Here is a 23,343-nt window from a genome sequence, read left to right on the forward strand (position 1 = left end):
CCATCGCCGAGGGAGCACACACGGCCGGCAGCTGTCACAGGCTGCTTCCGTTGACACACTGTGTGTGTCTGTGTGTGTGTGTGTGTGTGTGTGTGTGTGTGTTTTTCAGCCCTTGACGTGTATCTACGACTTCGCGGCGAGCCGTGCTTCGGCGGGACAAATATCAGTGGTGTTCAAACGGCGCGCAACACGAAGGCAACTTTATCTTTACAGCCAACCACTACACTATAATATCATTGGAATAATGATGTATTAACACAATGAAATTAAAAGCGACTCCAAAAAGGAGAGATTAACCACAGTACTTAATTTTCTTCGATGGTTTTTGCCTCTAATAACCATTCACATTCTAGCAGTACATACCTTCATCATGATACAGTGTCTAAAAATGATTTACATTGCATCCATAACACCTTAGTTCTTATACGAGGTTTGCATCTTTCAGTCACAAAAGTTTTCAACTCTCCCTTATCAGATATCACAATCCACAGCAACGTGTTGCCTACATTTAAATATGGATTAAGAAAATACTTTATAAGGAGGTTCTTCTTCTCTCTTGAGTACCTGCAGTTAAATCATTTGCTGTTACGTAAATTCATACTGATATTTCTATTATATGTTTTAAGGCTGTGTGTGTTTAATGTGTCAGCCAAAATTCATCATACTTGTTTAAAATGAACAATGTATGAATATTCTTTTGTGTACTTAAGTTTATTTTTAGTAATTATGTCATGTTTCTTGAACTACATATTGTTAATTTTATTTCAACCTTTCAGCTTATTAACCAATGTGTGTACATTTTTGTATTGTATTTGTACTAAGTATATCTCTATGCTGGTAAACCTGACTCATTCTACATCTTGATTTGTCATAAGGTATTACTCGACCACAATATTAGTGCACCTGCATGTTAAGGACTCGTCGGCTGGCATATTGCGAGTCAGCTCGTAATCTGGGTTGACGGTAACATCTTCAACTTTTTTAATCCTGTTATCCTCAGTTGCACATAATATTGTAGTATGTTAATAATTTTTACATTGGGCCGCCTGATTACAACTGAATGAAAACAATTTTCATGCCATACGCGTTTCACCTTTTATTCTTTGGAAGGTGTCTTCAGTGTCCTGGAATATGTACATATTTTTATTATTTAGTTTACATTTTTGGACTCTGTATATATAGGTTACACACAGTTCTGGTGGTTGGCTTTTTTATGGCACAGTAATATTTACAATGTGGAAAAGGCAGAGTGCTACTTACTGTAAATCAGAGCAATTCAGTCTCTTCTTATGTGATTAGCACATCATGCTTCATTGAAAAATGATCGCATAAGAGCATTTATTCAAAGGACTGAAATATCATAAAATGAACATTTCATTTTCATACAACTATTTTCCGATGCATGTATGTTTCTTTCATAGCCCCCTTAAACTGTGCTCCTGGTTTACCACACAAACTACACTATTTTTAAAAAAGCTTAGTACCTTTAGCTGTGGAGCAATATCAGCTTCCCTGAATGTGCCTGTGGGAGGGTCAGGGATGATAGTGGAGGGATACTCCTCTTATCAGGACGAAGAGAGCAGTAGTCAAAACCCTGGCAGAGATTGTGATTCAGTTTCTCTGTTCCTACTTGGTAAAGTCATGAGAAGGCCCTTTGTGGCTGGACAGTGGGTGTGTGGTAGTTGGTAGGTAGCGAGAGAGGCAAGGCAGCAGAGATCTGCTTCTCAACAATATTAGGAGTATATTTTCGGTCTTTGAAGACCTCAGTGAGAGCTTTGGCACATTTGGAGGGAGTCTGCTCGTCACTGCTGATGTAATAACCTTGGGTGGCTAGTCCGCATGGAAGGACTTTCTTGGTAAGGAATGCATGACATTTCCAACATTCATGGACTTGCCACTATTGAACAATATCTTTCCAAATGCCCGGCTGACTCCCGACCTATGACCACCTTCCTGGTCAGCGTTACCTCCTGAAGACCATTATAATAAGTTGTGGTAAATTACATCTCTATGACAACTTAAAATTGTATTAAAATGTCATACAGCACAATACAGTAAATAAGAAGAGTATTAAGAGCACATATAAATCATTAAGTTTTGAAGATAAAATGAGAGTGCTTCATAAAATCCAAGCCAATGCTTCTGTCCAGGGTGTAATGGCAGAGTTTGACATTTTAAGTCGAATTTTGTGATATATATAGAAATGTAACTAAACTTCAGACTTTGTGCTAAAACAAGACAAACTAGCCAGAAAAAGAAAACGCATGAATGAACCAGAACTGACCACTATTGACAATGCTGTGTGCATCTGGTACAAACAACAGCACTTTCTCGGGTTCCCTGTAAGAGGAGTTGAGCTGCAGTGGAAAGATTTGCAGATAAATTAGGCCAAACAATTTTCAAGTCTAGTTCTGGATGGTTGTTCAGTTTCCATGATCAACACAGTATCTCTAACAGAGAAGAGTGCGGTGAATGTTTCAAGTGCAGATGTTGCAAGTGTTAAAATCATTTTGTAAAAAAATTAAAAGACTTTTTTAGAAGAGGGAAATTAAGGAACATTTTTTAAAACTTAATAATACAAAGAAGTAAATTCTTGAGGAAATGCATTTTTTAAATATCACACTGAAATACTGTATCAATGAAAATAACAATTTTTGAAAATACAATGTAATTGGATATAAAAAAATCAACTCACCAAGCAGTGGCAGGCGAATACATACGAGGGTCGGTCAAAAAGTAATGCCTCCCATTTTTTTCTACTTAAAGAAATTAAGTTAAGTGAAAAATTTGAATTTGGCGCCATTCCTCAAACCTTCTTCTGCAATCCACTGCAGTAGTAACTTTCTGTGTCAACAGGTGGCAGCACAGCAGAAGTTTGTAAGATGGCCGACATCGATGTTCGTTTGAGACAGCGTTGTGTGATTGAATTCTTGAATGCAGAAGGTGAAACGCCCATACGCATTCATGAAAGACTGAAGAAGGTGTATGGTGTTGTGACAGTGGATGTCAGCACTGTTAGACGATGGGTTCGTCGTTGTAAGGAAGCTGAAGGGCAAACACCGTTGACTGACGAAAAGCGGAGCGGCAGGCCGGTGAGTGCAGTGACTCCACACAACATTCAGCAAGTTGATGACATCATTCGTGGTGACCGTCGGGTGACTGCAGATGAAGTGTGTCGCATTATTTCTCTTAGTAAAGTCAGTGTGATCACGATTATTAAACAATTGGGGTACTCAAAAGTTTGTGCACGGTGGGTTCCAAGAATGTTAACCGATCAGAATAAAGAGGCAAGGAAAACAATAGCCTCCCAACACTTGCAGCGCTTCCGTTTGGAGGGAGATGAGTTTCTGAAAAAAATTGTGACCGGGGACGAAACATGGGTGCATTTTTTTGAACCCGAATCAAAGAGGCAGTCAATGGAGTGGCGTCACACAAGCTCGCCGAGGAAGAAAAAATTCAAAACTGTGCGATCGGCAGGGAAAGTTATGGCAACAGTTTTCTGGGATACAGAGGGTGTGATTCTGGTTGATTTTTTGGAGCAGGGATGCACAATAAATTCTGTTCAATACGTCACAACCCTCAACAAACTTAAAGCACGTCTTCAGCGAGTTCGCCCAACAAAATCAATGGCAGATGTTGTTCTTTTGCATGACAATGCAAGACCACACACCAGTCGTCACACCTCTGACGAGATTGTCAAAATTGGATGGGAAGTTTTGCCTCATCCCCCATACAGCCCTGACCTGGCACCATCAGACTTCCATCTGTTCGGGCCACTAAAAGAAGCTCATCGTGGGATTCATTTTGAAGATGAGGAGGCCGATAAAACATCCGTGCGTCAATGGCTTAGGAAGCAGAGCTGTGATTTTTACCGTGCTGGGATACATGCCCTTGTTCAAAGATGGACCAAAACTGTAGAGATGGGCGGAGATTACATTGAAAAATGACAAAATGATCCTCAATGTTGTGGTTTTCAACCTATGTAATTGCATTTAAATTTCCTGACAATTAAACGTAGAAAAAAAAATAGGAGGCATTACTTTTTGACTGACCCTCGTATAAAAGATATTATATAAGCAAGCTTTCGGAGCCACTGGCTCCTACTCCTGGCAGAAGGGTTGAAGGGGAAGAAAGAAGGGTGAAAGATCACCCAGAACCTAGTGTCAGGGGATACTTACCAGAAGAGATGAGAAGGACCAATGAATCCAAAAGGTTGCACACATAATACCTTTTATATGTATGTTTCCCACCACCGTTTGGTGAGTAGATTTTTTATCTATCCAGTTACATTATACTGAAATACTAATTATATAAATGATACAGCCTAATTTAATATTTATACAGCTCCTGTGGCTACAATTCCAACTGTGTGTTTGACTTTTCTAAAATTTTCATTGTTATTTCAGGATAGAAGGACAAAGTTCCCAGTTTTTTAAGAAGTTGATAAATGCAAGGATGGAAGTTAAAACTTTTGTTAATATACAAATTCAAATTGATTATTTTCCATTCATTACAAAGAAAGCTACATTATTGTTCATTTTGCATAGAAATACATTAATGTACTACAGTGTAGTACTTCATGATGCTGTTTGATAAGCAGAAGTGCAAACCAGCAAACACTACTGAAATACAACACGAAATACTGACTACAACAATACTAAACTGGAAATTTATTGATTACTTTCAACAATGTACTCCATAAAACTCTTCTGCTCCTTCTGGTATGTTAAAATGCCTCATACTTTTTCTTGCTGACCATTTGTTCTTTTCCAAGGTGGCTGCTTTCTTCACTCCTTTGCCAAAGTTTCTGAATTTCTGTACCTCAACCTCAATAGGACTTCCATTTTAAGTCACACAGAACTTTGTGATGCATGCAACCAGAGCCTTTAAACTTCATAATGAATGGAAGTAAAATGAACTGTAAGACAGCTGCAATTGGTGAGTCCTTTATTGTCACAACCTGTTTCGGTGCATTAAAAAAGCATCAAGTTATTCTAAAAGGCATCTTATTTGTGTAGCATTTTAGAGCAATGGAGTTGAGATCCTGTTTCCCAATTTTTATTTGTTATCTTAACAACGCCACTTTGTTCCAGTACTTTACAGTATTCAGTCCATGAAAGACTATGTTCCTTTTCCTGGTAATCTTTTACACTACATCAAAACACACTGTCAAATCAAATCCAATCCTTTTGTGTCTCAAAACAACATTGCTGTTGCACGATATGTTGTCTGGATTTGCAGTTGTGACCATGAATAGGAAAACAATGTAGCAGCTTGTTACATTTTCTGCTTTCTGGCATCAAGGCCATTAGTATGCACATCATTATTGTTTGACTGTTACAGTAATCACAAAAGAATGACTTTCATTTGGGCCAATTTCTGGCTGGGACGCCTCAAGGTTTCTGAGAAAAACCAACAGAGCAAGGCTACTTGGTTGAATCCTTTAGGGCCTTTTGTTTCAAGCCAAGTATAAACAGTAATCCTTTCCTTTATCTGTACTCAGGAATCAGTCATAATGCATAAACTGTACGGCCTAACCTGTCTTGAATGTCACCTGCGGAGAGCTCTGATATTAGTTTATTCTGCACCACACCGTTACTGTTTGGTCAGTTTTTCCTGATGCTGAACTCCATTGAAACAGTGTTCTTTCTTTTTTTAACTGGCTCAAACTTCACAATAATCAGGAATTAATGTCATTGTGTAAACCACTAATTTATTTTTATTGTAGGTTCTGGCAGCAAGTGCTTGCCTTCAGAAGGAAACACTCTCACATCACTGACAATGACATCTACATTGTTGTTCTCCCTTCACAGTTTGGATTTATCGACTTCTTGTTTAATGGGCTGTGGGCAAATATAGAGTTTTGCAGAAACTCATGGTTTTCAACACACTACAGCAGCAAATATCAGCTTTTGACCTAACCGTTTCAACAGGTCATGTACGACAACAAGCTTGATTTGTAAATACAAACATCTAAATTATGAACAACTAACTATTTATCGACTTGAAAAAATACTCCTCAATTTGTCTTGGGCACAAGTGACAAAACAATGAAACTGGTTTGTCCTGAAAGTCCATCCTCAACAATACAGAGGCCAACAGAAAAAGCAATTCACATAACATTTAAGTAATCACCTATATTTTGTGCCGCAATGCTGATGATTTACACTGTTTAAAATCAGTCATAACTGGGACAACTTTAAAGCATTGGGCAGTCAAAAATATTACACAGCATATTGCATTCTGGTATAAAGCCAACAAATGGCTTGGGTTACCAAACTATTATTCTCTGACTGATTCAAGAACAGCTGTATCCAAAAGTTCAAAAATTGCAAACTGAAAACTAAAGATGTGAAAGCGATGTTGACTTTATAGAAAATGTTCCTGCTCACCACTCAGATCTGTCTACTGTTCATTGACTGATTAAGTGAATGTTTCTCCCTCCAATCACTACTTCACTAATTGAACCAATGGATTAAGGAGTGACCCACAATGGAAGTATGCAATTACCCACCAGGGTAGCCGAGAGTGCTCACGTGCTGCTTCCTGTACTCAGGTTGGTGCGCCGGCCCTGGATCGAATACAACCGCTGGATTAACGATGAGGGCCGGTGTGCTGGCCAGCCTGGATGTGGTTTTTAGGCAGTTTTCCACATCCCGGGCTGGTCCCCACATTCCGCCTCAGTTACACAACTCGCAGACATCTGCACATGCTCGCACTATTCCATTAATTACACTCGACGGACAGTAGGGGTACACTAATTCCGTCCCGGGGGGTACGGGGTGGCGGCAGGAAGGGCATCCGACCAACCCTTTCCACTAACCTTGCCAAATTCGTTCCTAACAATGCCGACCCTGCATCAGCGCGGGACATGGCACCAGTGAAAGAAAGGAAGAATAGGAGTATGCAATTCAGGAACTGTATGGTGCTCTTCAATACTCAAGACGTTGGTGAAAACAATATAGACAAACAGACTAATCAAAGTGAGAGCTTAGTATATGAAGTGTTGGACCAGTCATGTACAGTGAAGTACACATAGATTTTCCTATATGATCATTAAACATGTCCATGAAACTCATCACTGTTAAGTCTAAATATATTCAAGTATACTGGATCATTCTAATTGAACTGGTGGTGTTCTAGTGCTACAGTGGGCTGCACAAATTGCATGACGCTGAAACATTGTAGGTATGTTCAGTAATTGACGTGTAGTGACAGACCAGGTGGCCCGTAAACAGTGAGAATGTGAAATGCTTCCTGTTTTGACATCAATATGCTTTTTGTCACCCGGCAATGCATGTTTATTTTCTTTTGTGAAGTGACTGCTACTGTAAAGGGTTAAGAAGGTCGAAGTACAACAGTTCAGCTTATCTTTGTTTTATTGATTTACAGAAGAGGTGATAAAAGAAGGCATTGGCAAGGTATTGGTTATAGAATAGGAGATGAAGAAATAAAAATAATTTGTTATGCTGATGGTGCAATTCTGCAAGCAAACAGTGATATATCCTGTAGAAACATTGAAATACATTTAACATGGCAGTCAAAAAACTAAATATGGTGATATTCACTCAAAAACCCAAATGTTTGACAATATCTGTGAAACATATTACATGCAAACTGGAGGTGGATAGAAAAAGTATTCAGCAGGTAATGACAATTAAATATCTTGGTACTGAACTTTCCCACACTGGAAATGACTGGAAATGTCAGAAAAGGGGGGGGGGGGGGGGGAGTGGGAAATGAGAGCATTAGAAAAGGTCATAAAGTGGAAGCCATTAATGAGTGGGTGCATAAGAGAAAGCAGCAATGGAACGAACGTAAACAGGATGGACAAACCAAAGGCCGTGAAAGTTGTAAGAAATAAATTACCAGTTGGAAAAAGAAATATTAGGCAACCAAGGAAAAGATGGTGTGACAAGCTCAGGGTGGACTGAGGGGTACTGAAGGGAACATGCTTTAGACTAAGAAGAAAGGGAGGAGGAGGAGAAGAAGAGGTGAGAGGGATTCAGTGGTATATGTGAATACTGTTTACAAAATGAATTGTGAATACAATTAGTAGTAAAGAAGTAATGTACTAAAATGTCATGCCTGATGGATTTACTGCATAACAGTGAAAAAGTAATACTTCCTGGCAGATTAAAACTGTGTGCCCGACCGAGACTCGAACTCGGGACCTTTGCCTTTCACGGGCAAGTGCTCCACCAACTGAGCTACCGAAGCACGACTCACGCCCGGTACTCACAGCTTTACTTCTGCCAGTACCTCGTCTCCTACCTTCCGGGCGTGAGTCGTGCTTCGGTAGCTCAGTTGGTGGAGCACTTGCCCGCGAAAGGCAAAGGTCCCGAGTTCGAGTCTCGGTCGGGCACACAGTTTTAATCTGCCAGGAAGTTTCATATCAGCGCACACTCCGCTGCAGAGTGAAAATCTCATTCAGTGAAAATGTAGTAAGCACACCCACATCCAAAATTGTCTCTTACGTCAGTATTTGCCTAGATTTTTCAGTTTTATAAGAAAAGATGTTGTATATCAATCTCATACTCTACCTGTGCAACAAATGTGTCAAGCAAGCTATGTTATTACCAATGATTTAATAGGATTTAGCTTCTGGCACTAATATCAACTGGTAATCCCCACAAAGCATAAAAACATGGAATTATTTAATAATGTTCTCTTAGAGGTCATGATAAATAAATTTTATTTTTACTCCTAAGAACTATTTACACAATGCATTGTCGAGTCAAGAAAGTAATCTTTATTTAATTTAGTGTATATCTTCTTACGTGAAAGGCAAGTGAAAGATCACAAACCACTAACGTGGCAAAATTATACTGAGCTTACAGAAGAGTTAACACCAGATCTATGACAAACTTATCCAACAGTATGTACAGGTCCTTGTCAGTCACTTGCAGTTCACATGATGTTTTCTAATTTGTTCATTCAATCAGATTTTGTTTACCGGTCAATTTCACCAAATACTACATCAAGGGTACCTGCAAATGACCAAGACAAAAATTACTTACAAAAGACTAAAAATTATGAAAAAAGTGTGTATATGTTTCAATTTTCATCTCAAAGGAACTACATCATGGCTCAAATTTGGTCTTTGTTTCTGAAACACATTACAAAGGGGACCACCATTATAGGTCTGTATTGCAGATATGAATAGAAATCAAACCATTGCTAACAAACAGTATATTTGTTTTACCATAAAATGTCATAAGAATTAAAACGACAACAACAACTAACAGAATTGTTGAGGCTTTTGTGGCCATTTGTCAACATTGGCTGTTGGCTCCTGTACTGGGTTCTGCAGCCAACATTTGTCTGATGATTTTTCTGACATTTTGGAAGCACAAGAGAAAAGCATTTTTGAAGCTTTACCCTCCATTGCTGGTGGAGGACTCAATTTGAGCCCACAACCAGAAATTTTATGTACTGGTCATATCAAAATCTGAGAACTTTACCCTGGTGATTAATGCTGTGGTTCTCTCCTTGCTACCTCCAACAGTTGTTTGCTGCACCATGAGAATCCATTAATACTCTTGATTGGTTTGTAAATAGTCTTCACAGCATGTTTGTGCAATATATGGCCAATTCTGTCTGTCACCCTATATGGGAATGGCTGGACAACCCAACACCAACATCATAAACAGCACTGCTACCTGGGACAGGTGGCAAGATCTACCATGGCATTTCAGGGTAAGACTGGTCACATAATAAAATTCGCCAACATGGAAGTTATTGCTAGGGAGAAGAGCTACCACACCTGATTGTTCGGGGAAGCCATAGAAATCTACAAACATGGCAACACCTTCAACAAGAATAAGGTACAAATAGTCTGTGGCTGCAGGTTCAACTCCTGTCTGCCAGTCTGCTCGATTCCAGTGCAGTCAAAAATGTTTGGTAAATCTTTGACAATGCCAGCCACCTATGCTGGCAAAACATCAGAAAAATCATCTCAAACAAAGTTGGCTGAAGAAGGTGAGACAGAAGCCAATAGGCAATATGTCAACAACCAGGAAATCATTCCTACCTTCAGGAAAGTGATGTATGTATTATTGCATCATTAAAATGATGTTGTTGAACTGTGGTAAGTTACAAAACTGATAAATATCATATCCTTTAAAAAACACAAAAATGGACAGTTTACTCACCTATAATGGCTACGATGTCAGCTAACATATGTCTCTTCCCAATTTTATCAATAGCTGCAAGATGGGCAAATCCTGGGGCTTTAATCTTGCAACGATATGGCTTAGAACTGCCATCAGAAACAAGGTAGATACCAAACTCACCTGAAAATTACAATATGTATAATGAGACTATGTTATGGAACTATTAATGGGTACAAAAAGGTGTCAGCTTCATTCCTGAGAATATGAGAAGTTGTGTGTTGATCAAGTGAGGTAGCACAGTAGTCCAAATTTCAGAATGGCAAGCGAGAAGAGGTGGGATACAAATTCTCAAGCAGCCATTATGATTTGGGTTTTCCTTGTTTTCATTAAATCACTTGGGCAAATGAATGGTTGGTTCCTCATGAAAGGAAATGCCCGATTTCTTACCCAATCTCAAGATATGCTCCATTGCTAATGGTCTCACATGGACGGGATGTTAAATCCTAATCTTCATTTCTTTTTTGCACATGCTGTTTCCTGTCAAAAACACTCATTACCTTCAAATCAGGTAACCAAGAAATACAGCTTATTTATTTTGAAGTAATGCAGAGAAACTTTCAATACACAATTAAACTTTTAATACACTAACACAACCAGACTATACTTTTGAGCAGAATCAAATAATCTGGGAGGGTAAACCATTCAAGGTAACTAACAAAAATGTAATTATGTATGCTGTCTCCTTCTCTCATATTAGATAAAAAGTATACGAAAATGTTGGGAAAAATGTAATAAGTATAATAAATATTTGTTTTACAATCTACTATAGTTTCTCATTAAGATACGTATAGTGAGTTTTTTGAAATGGCTGGAGCCCTCTCACTGGCCTCATGTCTCCACTACTACTAACAGTATCGTCTTTTACTTGATTAGTGGGCTACCAACATACTTGGAAAGAAAGTTCAAATTTTTATGCATTCAATGTGAGCACCATGTGTTACATGATAGATATCAAAATGGTGGCTCATTTCCTGCCACACATGAAGCAGCTGATCTCTCGTTGTCACACTCTCAGCTTCAAGAATGCCATATTGCAGTCTTTCAAGTGTGTCACGCATAGGAGGGATTTTTTAAAAAAAATCAGTCTTTTACATAATCCCACAGATAAGTCACAAGGTGTGAGGTCTGGAGACCCGGGAAGTCACTGGCAATGAAGTTCATCTTCTGCTCCTCCACTTCTAATCCAGTGTCCCGGAATGGTGTCTTTCAGGTAATGGCAGACATGCTTGGAGAAATTCTCTAAGCACATCCGATGTTACCTGAATGATACCATCCACAGACATTGGATTGGAAGAGGAACAGAAGATGAACTTCATTGTCTGTGGTCTCCCAGTCTCCAGATCTCACACTTTGTGAATTATCTGTGGGGTTACGTGAAAGACCGTGTTCTTATCCCCCCTATGCCAGACATTCTTGAAAGTCTGCAACATCGCAGTGTTGAAGCTGTGTGGCAGGAAATGAGCCACCATTTTGATACCTGTTGCGAAACACATGGTGCTCACATCGAATGGTTTAAAATTTAAACTTTTCTCTTTCCAGAAACGTTGGAATTGTGTTTCTATCTTTTGTAGTTTGGTGCAATAAATGTTGGAAATCTGTTCCTTCTCTTTGAATAGCCCTGTATTTGACAAACGCTCGATGATTTAAGGCAAGCAGAAACAAACTGGTAAAGTTCTCTTAACTAGAAATATTGTAGCCAGGGCTATGTGAAGCATTTTAAACCATTCACACTGTTATTGACATTGGTTAAGTTTTATCAGATTATAATTTCTGAATTAAAGGTACTAATAAATTAAAGATTGCTATAAATGAATGTCACCTGGTATGTTTTTATTTAGTTTTCGCAGAAAAGTGTATTATCTTGAGTATGCAAAAATACGCTGCTGTTATTTAACCAATTTTCTGCAGCTGTGAATGACTGACTTGAGGCAAAATGCACATTTCCAAGCTGTGGGTACAATTTCCATCAGAAATTGCGCCATAGGGTGGTGGGGTTTCGGGTTCCGCTGGATAGGTCAGGAGTCCACTACACGCAACAAGCGGCTACACGGGTAGCAGGAGTTGTGTGGCGTGGGCTGGGCGGTTTTTTAGGTTAGATGGCCTTGGGCAAGTACAGAAAGGGCAACAGCCTCAACGGGTGCGGGGCAAAGTCAGGACATGCGGGGACCAAGCAGCAATCGGTATTGTAATTGTCAACTGTCGAAGCTGCGTTGGTAAAGTACAGGAACTTCAAGCGCTGATAGAAAGCACCGAAGCTGAAATCGTTATAGGTACAGAAAGCTGGCTTAAGCCAGAGATAAATTCTGCCGAAATTTTTACAAAGGTACAGACGGTGTTTAGGATGGATAGATTGCATGCAACCGGTGGTGGAGTGTTCATCGCTGTTAGTAGTAGTTTATCCTGTAGTGAAGTAGAAGTGGATAGTTCCTGTGAATTATTATGGGTGGAGGTTACACTAAACAACCGAACTAGGTTAATGATTGGCTCCTTTTACCGACCTCCCGACTCAGCAGCATTAGTGGCAGAACAACTGAGGGAAAATTTGGAATACATTTCACATAAATTTTCTCAGCATGTTATAGTTAGGTCGAGATTTCAATTTACCAGATATAGACTGGGACACTCAGATGTTTAGGACGGGTGGTAGGGACAGAGCATCGAGTGACATTATACTGAGTGCACTATCCGAAAATTACCTCGAGCAATTAAACAGAGAACCGACTCGCGGAGATAACATCTTGGACCTACTGATAACAAACAGACCCGAACTTTTCGACTCTGTAAGTGCAGAACAGGGAATCAGTGATCCTAAGGCCGTTGCAGCATCCCTGAATATGGAAGTTAATAGGAATATAAAAAAAGGGAGGAAGGTTTACCTGTTTAGCAAGAGTAATAGAAGGCAGATTTCAGACTACCTAACAGATCAAAACGAAAATTTCTGTTCCGACACTGACAATGTTGAGTGTTTATGGAAAAAGTTCAAGGCAATCGTAAAATGCGTGTTAGACAGGTACGTGCCGAGTAAAACTGTGAGGGACGGGAGAAACCCACCGTGGTACAACAACAAAGTTAGGAAACTACTGCGAAAGCAAAGAGAGCTCCACTCCAAGTTTAAACACAGCCAAAACCTCTCAGACAAACAGAAGCTAAACGATGTCAAAGTTAGCGTAAGGAGGGCTATGCGTGAAGCGTTCATTGAATTCGAAAGTAAAATTCTATGTACCGACTTGACAGAAAATCCTAGGAAGTTCTGGTCTTACGTTAAATCAGTAAGTGGCTCGAAACAGCATATCCAGACACTACGGGATGATGATGGCATTGAAACAGAGGATGACACGCGTAAAGCTGAAATACTAAACACCTTTTTCCAAAGCTGTTTCACAGAGGAAGACCGCACTGCAGTTCCTTCTCTAAATCCTCGCACAAACGAAAAAATGGCTGACATCGAAATAAGTGTCCAAGGAATAGAAAAGCAACTGGAATCACTCAATAGAGGAAAGTCCACTGGACCTGACGGGATACCAATTCGATTCTACACAGAGTATGCGAAAGAACTTGCCCCCCTTCTAACAGCCGCGTACCGCAAGTCTCTAGAGGAACGGAGGGTTCCAAATGATTGGAAAAGAGCACAGATAGTCCCAGTCTTCAAGAAGGGTCGTCGAGCAGATGCGCAAAACTATAGACCTATATCTATGACGTCGATCTCTTGTAGAATTTTAGAACATGTTTTTTGCTCGCGTATCATGTCATTTCTGGAAACCCAGAATCTACTATGTAGGAATCAACATGGATTCCGGAAACAGCGATCGTGTGAGACCCAACTCGCTTTATTTGTTCATGAGACCCAGAAAATATTAAATACAGGCTCCCAGGTAGATGCTATTTTTCTTGACTTCCGGAAGGCGTTCGATACAGTTCCGCACTGTCGCCTGATAAACAAAGTAAGAGCCTACGGAATATCAAACCAGCTGTGTGGCTGGATTGAAGAGTTTTTAGCAAACAGAACACAGCATGTTGTTATCAATGGAGAGACGTCTACAGACATTAAAGTAACCTCTGGCGTGCCACAGGAAAGTGTTATGGGACCATTGCTTTTCACAATATATATAAATGACCTAGCAGATAGTGTCGGAAGTTCCATGCGGCTTTTCGCGGATGATGCTGTAGTATACAGAGAAGTTGCAGCATTAGAAAATTGTAGCCAAATGCAGGAAGATCTGCAGCGGATAGGCACTTGGTGTAGGGAGTGGCAACTGACCCTTAAGATAGACAAATGTAATGTATTGCGAATACATAGAAAGAAGGATCCTTTATTGTATGATTATATGATAGCGGAACAAACACTGGTAGCAGTTACTTCTGTAAAATATCTGGGAGTATGCGTGCGGAACGATTTGAAGTGGAATGATCATATAAAATTAATTGTTGGCAAGGCGAGTACCAGGTTGAGATTCATTGGGAGAGTGCTTAGAAAATGTAGTCCATCAACAAAGGAGGTGGCTTACAAAACACTCGTTCGACCTATACTTGAGTATTGCTCATCAGTGTGGGATCCGTACCAGATCAGTCTGACAGAGGAGATAGAGAAGATCCAAAGAAGAGCGGCGCGTTTCGTCACAGGGTTATTTGGTAACCGTGATAGCGTTACGGAGATGTTTAATAAACTCAAGTGGCAGACTCTGCAAGAGAGGCGCTCTGCATCGCGGTGTAGCTTGCTCGCCAGGTTTCGAGAGGTTGCGTTTCTGGATGAGGTATCGAATATATTGCTTCCCCCTACTTATACCTCCCGAGGAGATCACGAATGTAAAATTAGAGAGATTAGAGCGCGCACGGAGGCTTTCAGACAGTCGTTCTTCCCGCGAACCATACGCGACTGGAACAGGAAAGGGGGGTAATGACAGTGGCACGTAAAGTGCCCTCCGCCACACACCGTTGGGTGGCTTGCGGAGTATAAATGTAGATGTAGATGTAGATGTAGAAAAGTATTATCTGTTAAATAAAACAAACACACGTAACCATGCTACAGAGAGAGCATTTTAACTTTTTTGCCAAAAATCGCATTTCCTCAAGTTGCAATCTCTGGCAGCCCGTATTTTGGACCAGGAATTTTTTATAACTTTGAATTTTATCCTGCATTTTAATATATGACGCATTCCATAACATCTGAGACTATGGAGGTAATCCCCCACCCAAGTTGAGGTCAACTATACTAACTCTATTAATTTTAACATCACACAAAGATGATCATAGCACTTTGGTCCTTTTAAGAAGAAAGTAGGATGAATTTATATGAAATGTAGCAGAAAGGGAAAACAGTGAAAGTGGTTACAATGTTATTGATCCAAAAAGCAACATATGCATGCAAATGGTATAATGTGGCAGCACGCACTACCACTTGCCCCAAAATGCTGCACATAAAAACAGGATTTTTCTGGGACTCAAACCTGAAATCCTATTGGCGGCAGAAAGGTAGGGTCAAGTGTTCTGCATAGCTCTTGAGCTACAGACCATTCATATACCCAGGAGGAGGACTGTCTTACTGTAACTATCCTACAGCATAGGGTCAACTGTTGAATATAACACACTTCCCCCAGCTTATGCAAACGGAACAAATTGTGACATTATTAGAAGAGGAACAAATTGTGTCTTTCAACAACATCTTTGCCTCTGTACTTCCGCCTCGACTGACATCTCTGCCCAAACTCTTTGCCTTTACAAATGTCTGCTTGGGTCCGTGTATGTGCGGATGGATATGGGTGTGTGTGCGAGTGTATACCTGTCCTTTTTTCCCCCTAAGGTAAGTCTTTCCGCTCCCAGGATTGGAATGACTCCTTACCCTCTCCCTTAAAACCCACATCCTTTCGTCTTTCCCTCTCCTTCCCTTTTTCCTGATGAAGCAACCGTTGGTTGCGAAAGCTTGAATTTTGTGTGTATCTTTGTGTGTCTATCGACCTGCCAGAAGTGTAAAATAAATATACACTTTATGAATGCATTTACCATTGCATCAACAGCATGCTATTTGGAAGCAACACAGAAATCTCTTAACATCAGAAGTGCATCCAACAACCAAAGCCTTAGCAGAAAGTCAAGGCTTATATACTGATCTGACAAAAGTCATGTGATACCTCCTAATATCGTGTTGGTCATCCTTTTGCCCGGCATACCACAGCAACTCGATGTGGCATGGACTCAACAAGTTGTTGGAAGTCCCCTGCAGAAATACGAGCAATGCTGCTTCTATAGCTGTCCATAAGTGTGAAAGTGTTACTGGCAGAGGATTTTGTGCACAAACTGACTTCTCGATTGTGTCCGATAAATGTTCGATGGGATTTATGTAGGGCAATGCGGCTGGCCAAATCATTTGCTTGATCTGTCCAGAATGTTCTTCAAACCAATCACGAGCAATTGTGGATCGGTGGCATCTAACACAGAGTCATCCATAAAAATTCCATCACTGTTTGGGAAAATGGAATCCACAAATGGCTGCAAATGGTCTCCATGTAGCCGAACATTACCATTTCCAGTCAATGATCAGTTCAGCTGAACCAGAGAACCCAGTCCACACCATTATGGAGTGCCTTACTGACAACTTGGGTCCATGGCTTCGTGGGGGCTGCACGCTACCATCAGCTCTTATCAACTGAAAGGACCCATCTGACCAGGCCAAGGTTTTCCAGTTGTCTAGGGTCCAACCAATGTGGTCACGAGCCCAGGAGATGCGCGGCAGGCATTGTCATGCTGTTAGCTAAGCCATAAGTTGGCCGTCTGCTGCTCTAGCCCATTGACACCAATTTCACCACATGTCCAAACAAATACATTTGTCTTACATCCCACAGTGATTTCTGTGGTTATTTCATGCAGTGTTGCTTGTCTGATAGCACTGACAACTCTACACAAACACCGCTGTTCTCAGTAAAAAAAAAAAAAAAAAAAAAAAAAAAAAAAAAAAAAAAAAAAAAAAATATTATATATATATATATATATATATAAATAAAACGCAGGCCACTGCGTTGTCCATGGTGAGAGATAATGCATGAAATCCGGTGTTCTTGGCACACTCTTGACACTGTCGATCTCTGCGTACTGAATTCCTTAATTTCTAAAATGGAATGTCCCCTGTGTCTAGCTACAACTACCATTCCTGTTGGGCAGCCATAATCACATTGGAAACATGAATCACCTGAGTATGAACGACAGCTATGCCAATGCATTATCCTCCTATACTCGTGTATGCGATAGTACCAGCACTTTTACGTGTGCATATCATTATCCCAAGACTGTCACCTCAGTGTATCACAGACAGCACTGTGTTTGAAACTGAATGAAAGTATATGAACAATATTTTGTTCACTAAATTTTTGCAACAAAATCACTGTTAGTTTTTCAGAGCTAAAAGGCAAATCTTAAAGTCACACGAAAACAACAGTACCAGTAACAAAGATAAACGAGTGTGCACTATTATTCACAGTTTCAATTATAGTCGTGGCTGTAGCAAAAATATTGCTACTACAGCAGCAGCCACGGAATTCTCATGGCTGACACCAATATGACAAGTGTACTGGGTATGAAAATTTAGGCAGATATTTTTACTTAACTGCCATGGTGACATCTAATGATGTTTTGACAGCTGTAACGAAGATATACATTGCTCTGGAGGGACTCAATGAGTCAGCTTTTTTCCTGACAGCGATTGTTACATTAATGACAGCAATTTGTTAGTAGCTGATGCAGCAGAATGCAAAGCCATATGTTGCTTTGAACAATGTTGCTGTGATTAAGGTAGTGAGTCACCTTGGTTACTTAATCTCATAAATATTTGGATGAAACATAATAAAATTAATGTGGATTACATTTAAAAGCATTTATTATTCATTAGCAAATGAAGTGCAAGTGAAGTATAAGTTTATAAAGATTTAAAATAACTTAGGAACTTTGAACGTGAAAAAAATATTACAAAAAAACAGAGAAAAGATGGTCAGGGAACGATCTAAACTCAATTTGTCTATTTAATAAAATATCTGAATTTATATTTGTGTTGTCTGTTCTTTCCGACATGACCAAAATAACAGACACCATTCATGATCTGCAGCCATGTATACACAACACAAGACATTCTGATATCGGCTGCAATAAGGCACTGAAGTAAATCCATGCAGTTAAGTGAAAATTTGTGCCGGACTAGGATTAGGACCTAGATTTGCTGCTTATCGCCAGCAGTTGCTTTAACCGCTTCAGCTATCCAAGCACACTTCCATCGAACTCAAATTCTCATATAATTATTATAGGAAAGTTCTTCATGATTATAGGAGATCACACACACACACACACACACACACACACACACACACACACACACACACAATTAAGTCCCTATATGGTGCCAACTAGACTGACAGTGCACTGCCAATTTGGTGTCAAGAACAAATTAGACCACCAAGTCTGCTTCACAACCCAAGTCATCTGTATCCTTCCTTCCTAGCCAGTAAACCAACCACCTCTCACTGAGCCACTAGCCACCCACCCCCAGTCCCTCTCCATGCCTTCCATAGCCCACTCCATCAATAACCCACCAAACACTAGCACCACAATGGGTAATTACGCACAAACAACAAATTTCAATAGTTAACACTCAGTATTAGTTGTTTGTTGTACTAACACAGTTAACATTGAAATACTTCTAATTCACCACCTAAGGGAGTTAAACATATGTGTTTATTCAGAACGATGGGAAAAGAAAGACCTGTAGCTAGCACACATCCATAACAATTTGTTCAAAGCAAAATGTGTAAGTTGTAACTTTGACTAAACCAAAAGAAATAAGTAAATAGATTTTTATCACAGATTACCATCACAGTAACTTTATATTCAAGGTTAAAGATTTTGTATGTTTTTATAAGGGTTTAAACAAGCTCTGTTGTTTAGAATCAATTTTTCACTCTGCAGCAGAGTGCGCACTGATCTGAAACTACCTGCCAGATTAAAACTGTGTGCCAGACCGAGACTCAAAATCAGGGCATTTGCCTGCGACTGTGGCTAAGCCATGTTTCGGCAATATTCTTTCTTCCGAGAATGTTAGCCCTGCAAGTTTTGTGGGAGTATTTCTGTGAAGCCTGGAAGGTAGGTCATGATTTACTTGTGGAAATAAAATTGTAAGGGTGGGTCGGTCAGTCAGAGCACTTGCCCTTGAAAGCAAATGTCCCCAGTTCAAGTCTTGGTCCGGCACCAAGTTATAATCTGCCAGGGAGTTTCAACCTCAGTAGGATTTACATTTCAAGTTTATTAATACAGTATTTTACATTAAACCGATCAACGTTAAGTTCTTGGTAATGTGCGTGATCTTCCCTTAATAAAATAACAGCTGTTTAGGTTAAAAATTAAATTTGAAGTAGTTACTGATATCCCATATTGGGACGTATAACTTACACCTCTCAATATGATTTGTGGAGAGAAATATCATTCCATTTAATATTTGTATACCACAACCTGTCTTCTTCACATTTCATAATTTCTGAAAATTCCCTAACTTTTACATCCAAGTTTTTAAATTGGTGCAAGTTTCAGTCCTGTTGAATCTGGTTTATTATTATTATTATTGTTGTTATTATTATTTTACGGATCAGTGTGTGTCAAGAGTACAAATGAAAATGGTTTCTTCAATTTACAGTAGATGCTTGTATTTTTACTTCATGTTACTTTCATTCATGTTACTTTCACATTTTGGCAATGCTTTGTTCAGCACACAAAAGTCTAGTTATACTCACAAACTGAGGAAGGAGAACCAAACCTTGTAAAGCACTGGTGTTCATCACTTGGGTTCCAGATAACTTTACTTACTGCTTCACACAGTACTGCTAAATATGTGCCTCACGTTTTTTAACTGAAGCTTCTCTGTGCTACACCCTCACTATGAAGCAAAATTAGTTTTTTTCTTTTTGTTTAATTTACCTTTAGGAGCTTCAATTGCTGTGTAAGTGGTGCCTGGAGGCACCTGATATCCCTGTGTGAATAATTTAAAGTGATGAATCAAAGCTTCCATTGACGTCTGCAACATAGGATGACAGAGTACGTTATTAGACTTTATCCCACATGCCTCCTACAATTGTCTCCTAAAAAGGAGGACAAAAGTATCTTAAAATTACCCACCTTCATTTCTGCTCTTGAAGGTGGTGTTACCTTCATGTCATCAGTTTTAATTTCTCCTGGTGGCATCCTATTAAGACACTGGTCGATAATCCTGAGAGACTGCCTCATTTCCTCCACTCGGCACAAGTATCTGTGACAGACAATCACACTATATGAAGAGGAATAAATAATGTATCTTGAAAAACTAATAAAGTAAGTATGGCACAAATTGCTCTTGTGACTGCAACAGCAGTAACAGTATCTCCATTAGCATACGTGAAAGAAATATACGAGTACATTACATCAACTGAAACAATTTCTCAATACACAAGATTAAGAAATTTGTCAAGTTACAAGAGAATAACACACTAAAATATTATTCCTCAGTACTTTTAAAAAAAATATTATTCTATTTATTGGTTTATGTCCACAAAACCAATACATGTGATTATTAGGAGTCAATCTGACATGTTGGAACCACATTTGTAAAACATAATATTAACTGCATTTCTAGACAAATTCTTTGACGTGCAATTATTTATTTTTCTGATTGTGTGGCCCACTACAACACTGAACATTAATGCACACACTAGTTTAGTACGTCTTTTTCCCTAGCACTCAAATGTTCATCATCACAACGCTCAGCTTAAAAATTAAGCACTGCAATGATTGCTCTATTTCGAGTATCTCAAGAAGTCCTTGGTGATTCTGGTCCTGAATGGAGACAAATGAGTGATCTCAGTGAGACTTGTAAGCCTCTCAATGTAGAGATCAATGCAGTATAAAACTTTTGTTGTTTGACAACATTACAATGTACTGAGGACAGATGGACATGCATGAAAACAAGATATTAAATACTGTATTAGGGTAGTTTTGAATACACAGCTGAAGAAATGATTTCAGCAGAGGCTTTTACTGTACACATTAATTACTATTTGTGTCCTGTATGAAAATCAACATCTGATTTTCCACAATGTACAGGTGTCAAGTTGAATATATATGAACTTCATCCATCTGTCATCCATATGGCTTTATTAAAGCTACCATTGTGTTTCCTACTACAGTCTTTTCCCTGATCCATTTGTTTGTTTTCTGCCTGTCTCAGTAATTCCAAATATGCACCTGTCTCTTATACAAGACTAAACCTGATTTTCACATCAGAAGTCTGTACTTCACTGCCAGAAAGTAAAATTGGTAAATAGACCGATTGTAAACTTTCTCTTTCAGACAAACCAAACAACTGAATGCCCTATTTAGTTTACCAAAAATACTCCTGGCCACTTTTACTCATCTCTTCATTTCTTATCCTGTCAATTCAGTCAGCTACTGAACAGCCCTACAGACAAAAACTCCTCTGCCTTATTATTTTCATGTAATCACTGCACATTATTTTAGCCTTATTAAACTGATTTTCAGGTCTACTTCCAATTTTCTCTATCAAATACCTCTGTTCATTGTTGTGCTTTGTTTGCACTAGAGATAAACAGTGCAATCTCATCCACAAAATGAAGCTGGTTTCCCCCCCCCCCTCCCCCCCCCCCCCTCCCAAGTGTGTGGTGGCTATCCTTGGAATGCAACGGTCAGTATCTTTTGTTTCTGCTGTTCATTAACAACACGCTTTCAAACACGCGGTTACTTTTGTTCAAGTGTGATTGCGAGTAGTTGTTATGGAAAACTTGCAGGTATACTATGGACAGGCAATTAGGAGAAATAACGAAAATCTGGAGGCAATGAAGAGAGATGTTTGGGCTATTCTTCCACAAGTCCTCTACTGATTACAAGGCACGTCGTGGAGTGTGTCCATCAGGAGAAAATTCGTGGTGCAAATACAATAGGGCTCGGCAACTGAAGAATCTTATTCTCACCAGCATTCTCTTCCTGTTGCTGTTACTACAGCAATTAAACATATTTTCAGAGACTTGGCTCATCCTGACCTTCTAAGGAAGTGTCTGCATGGGCAGACAGAGAACCCAAATGAATGTTTCAACAGCATAATTTGTAACCGCCTTCCTAAAACTGTATTTGTAGACATGCATACATTGAAACTAGGGGTATCAATGAAAAGTGTTGGGTACTGAAAAAGCTGGGAATTAATCCTGGCGAAAATATGATAACTGGGCTACAACACTGCGATAAAATTAGGATAGCCAATGCAGACCGGTCTGCATCTAATATGGCCAAGAAAGCAAGAGAAACACCCAGGAAGGTTACTACGGCATTTTGTTGAAATTGAGTCAAAGTTCTCAAAAGTATGAATCTTAGACAAACTAACTGGTCAGTCATACTCTTTACTCTATTCTATAATTTCATTCAAGATTTGCAAATGGTCCATTGTGCGACATCCACATCTAAAGCCAGCTTGTTCCTTTATCTGACTAAAACTTCATGTTTTTTCCATGTGTTTGGTAATGATTTTAGAGGATGGATTGCACATTACACTTAGTGAAAGTAATTATAAACCTATTACTAATAACTTGGTTGTCAGGGTGTATACGGCCCGGGACAACCGGGAGATCCGGGAAAAACCCGGGAATTTTTTCATCTGGGAGAAAACCGGGAAAAACCAGGAAATTTTTTAGAATTCCAGGAATTTTTCATTGTTTTAGTTTTCAGTTAAATTTTTGTAATTTTGACTGGTATGAATCGATACTCGAAGGAGATTACTGTGTGCCACTACTGCAGAATAGTACTTCAACAATAAAACATAAACGAGAGGAAAAAATATGAAAATAACTTAAATTGCAAAGAAAATGGGCTGTATACAACAACAACAAACAGTGCTCATGCAAGCATCTGCCAACAGCAAAATGTGTCTGAGGTTTTAGGAAGACAATGCAATGCCTCATAACAACAAATTGCCTCCGACGAGCGTGAAGTCACAACTGTTTACATCAGATTCGTTTTAGCAGTTGCAAGTGGGCTCATGCACATGCACAGTTTAGTAGTAGATTCTCCCGCTTCTGGCTACAGGAATGTGGCTGTTGGCTGTACAAGCAGTCGCTGCAAGCATCTAGATGCTACCGGGAAAAGGGGGCGCCAAATTCAT

The 23,343-nt window shown here is 39.5% G+C and overlaps 1 protein-coding gene across 1 annotated transcript in view; it reads right to left on the reverse strand.

The window, feature by feature from the left end:
* Positions 1 to 8,678: 8,678 nt before the first annotated feature.
* LOC126419340 (NADH-ubiquinone oxidoreductase 49 kDa subunit) overlaps positions 8,679 to 23,343 on the reverse strand; it is a 38,600-nt gene continuing 23,935 nt past the window's right edge. The window contains exons 7-10 of the mRNA XM_050086526.1: positions 20,319 to 20,448; positions 20,121 to 20,217; positions 10,155 to 10,295; positions 8,679 to 8,990 (exon numbers count right to left, since the gene is read on the reverse strand). Of these exons, the coding sequence (XP_049942483.1) occupies positions 8,953 to 8,990; positions 10,155 to 10,295; positions 20,121 to 20,217; positions 20,319 to 20,448 (406 nt within the window). The 3' untranslated portion in view covers positions 8,679 to 8,952. The remainder of the gene's footprint in view (positions 8,991 to 10,154; positions 10,296 to 20,120; positions 20,218 to 20,318; positions 20,449 to 23,343) is intronic.

The sequence above is a fragment of the Schistocerca serialis genome, chromosome 9, assembly GCF_023864345.2.
Source record: "Schistocerca serialis cubense isolate TAMUIC-IGC-003099 chromosome 9, iqSchSeri2.2, whole genome shotgun sequence".
In the NCBI taxonomy this organism is placed as follows: domain Eukaryota; kingdom Metazoa; phylum Arthropoda; class Insecta; order Orthoptera; family Acrididae; genus Schistocerca; species Schistocerca serialis.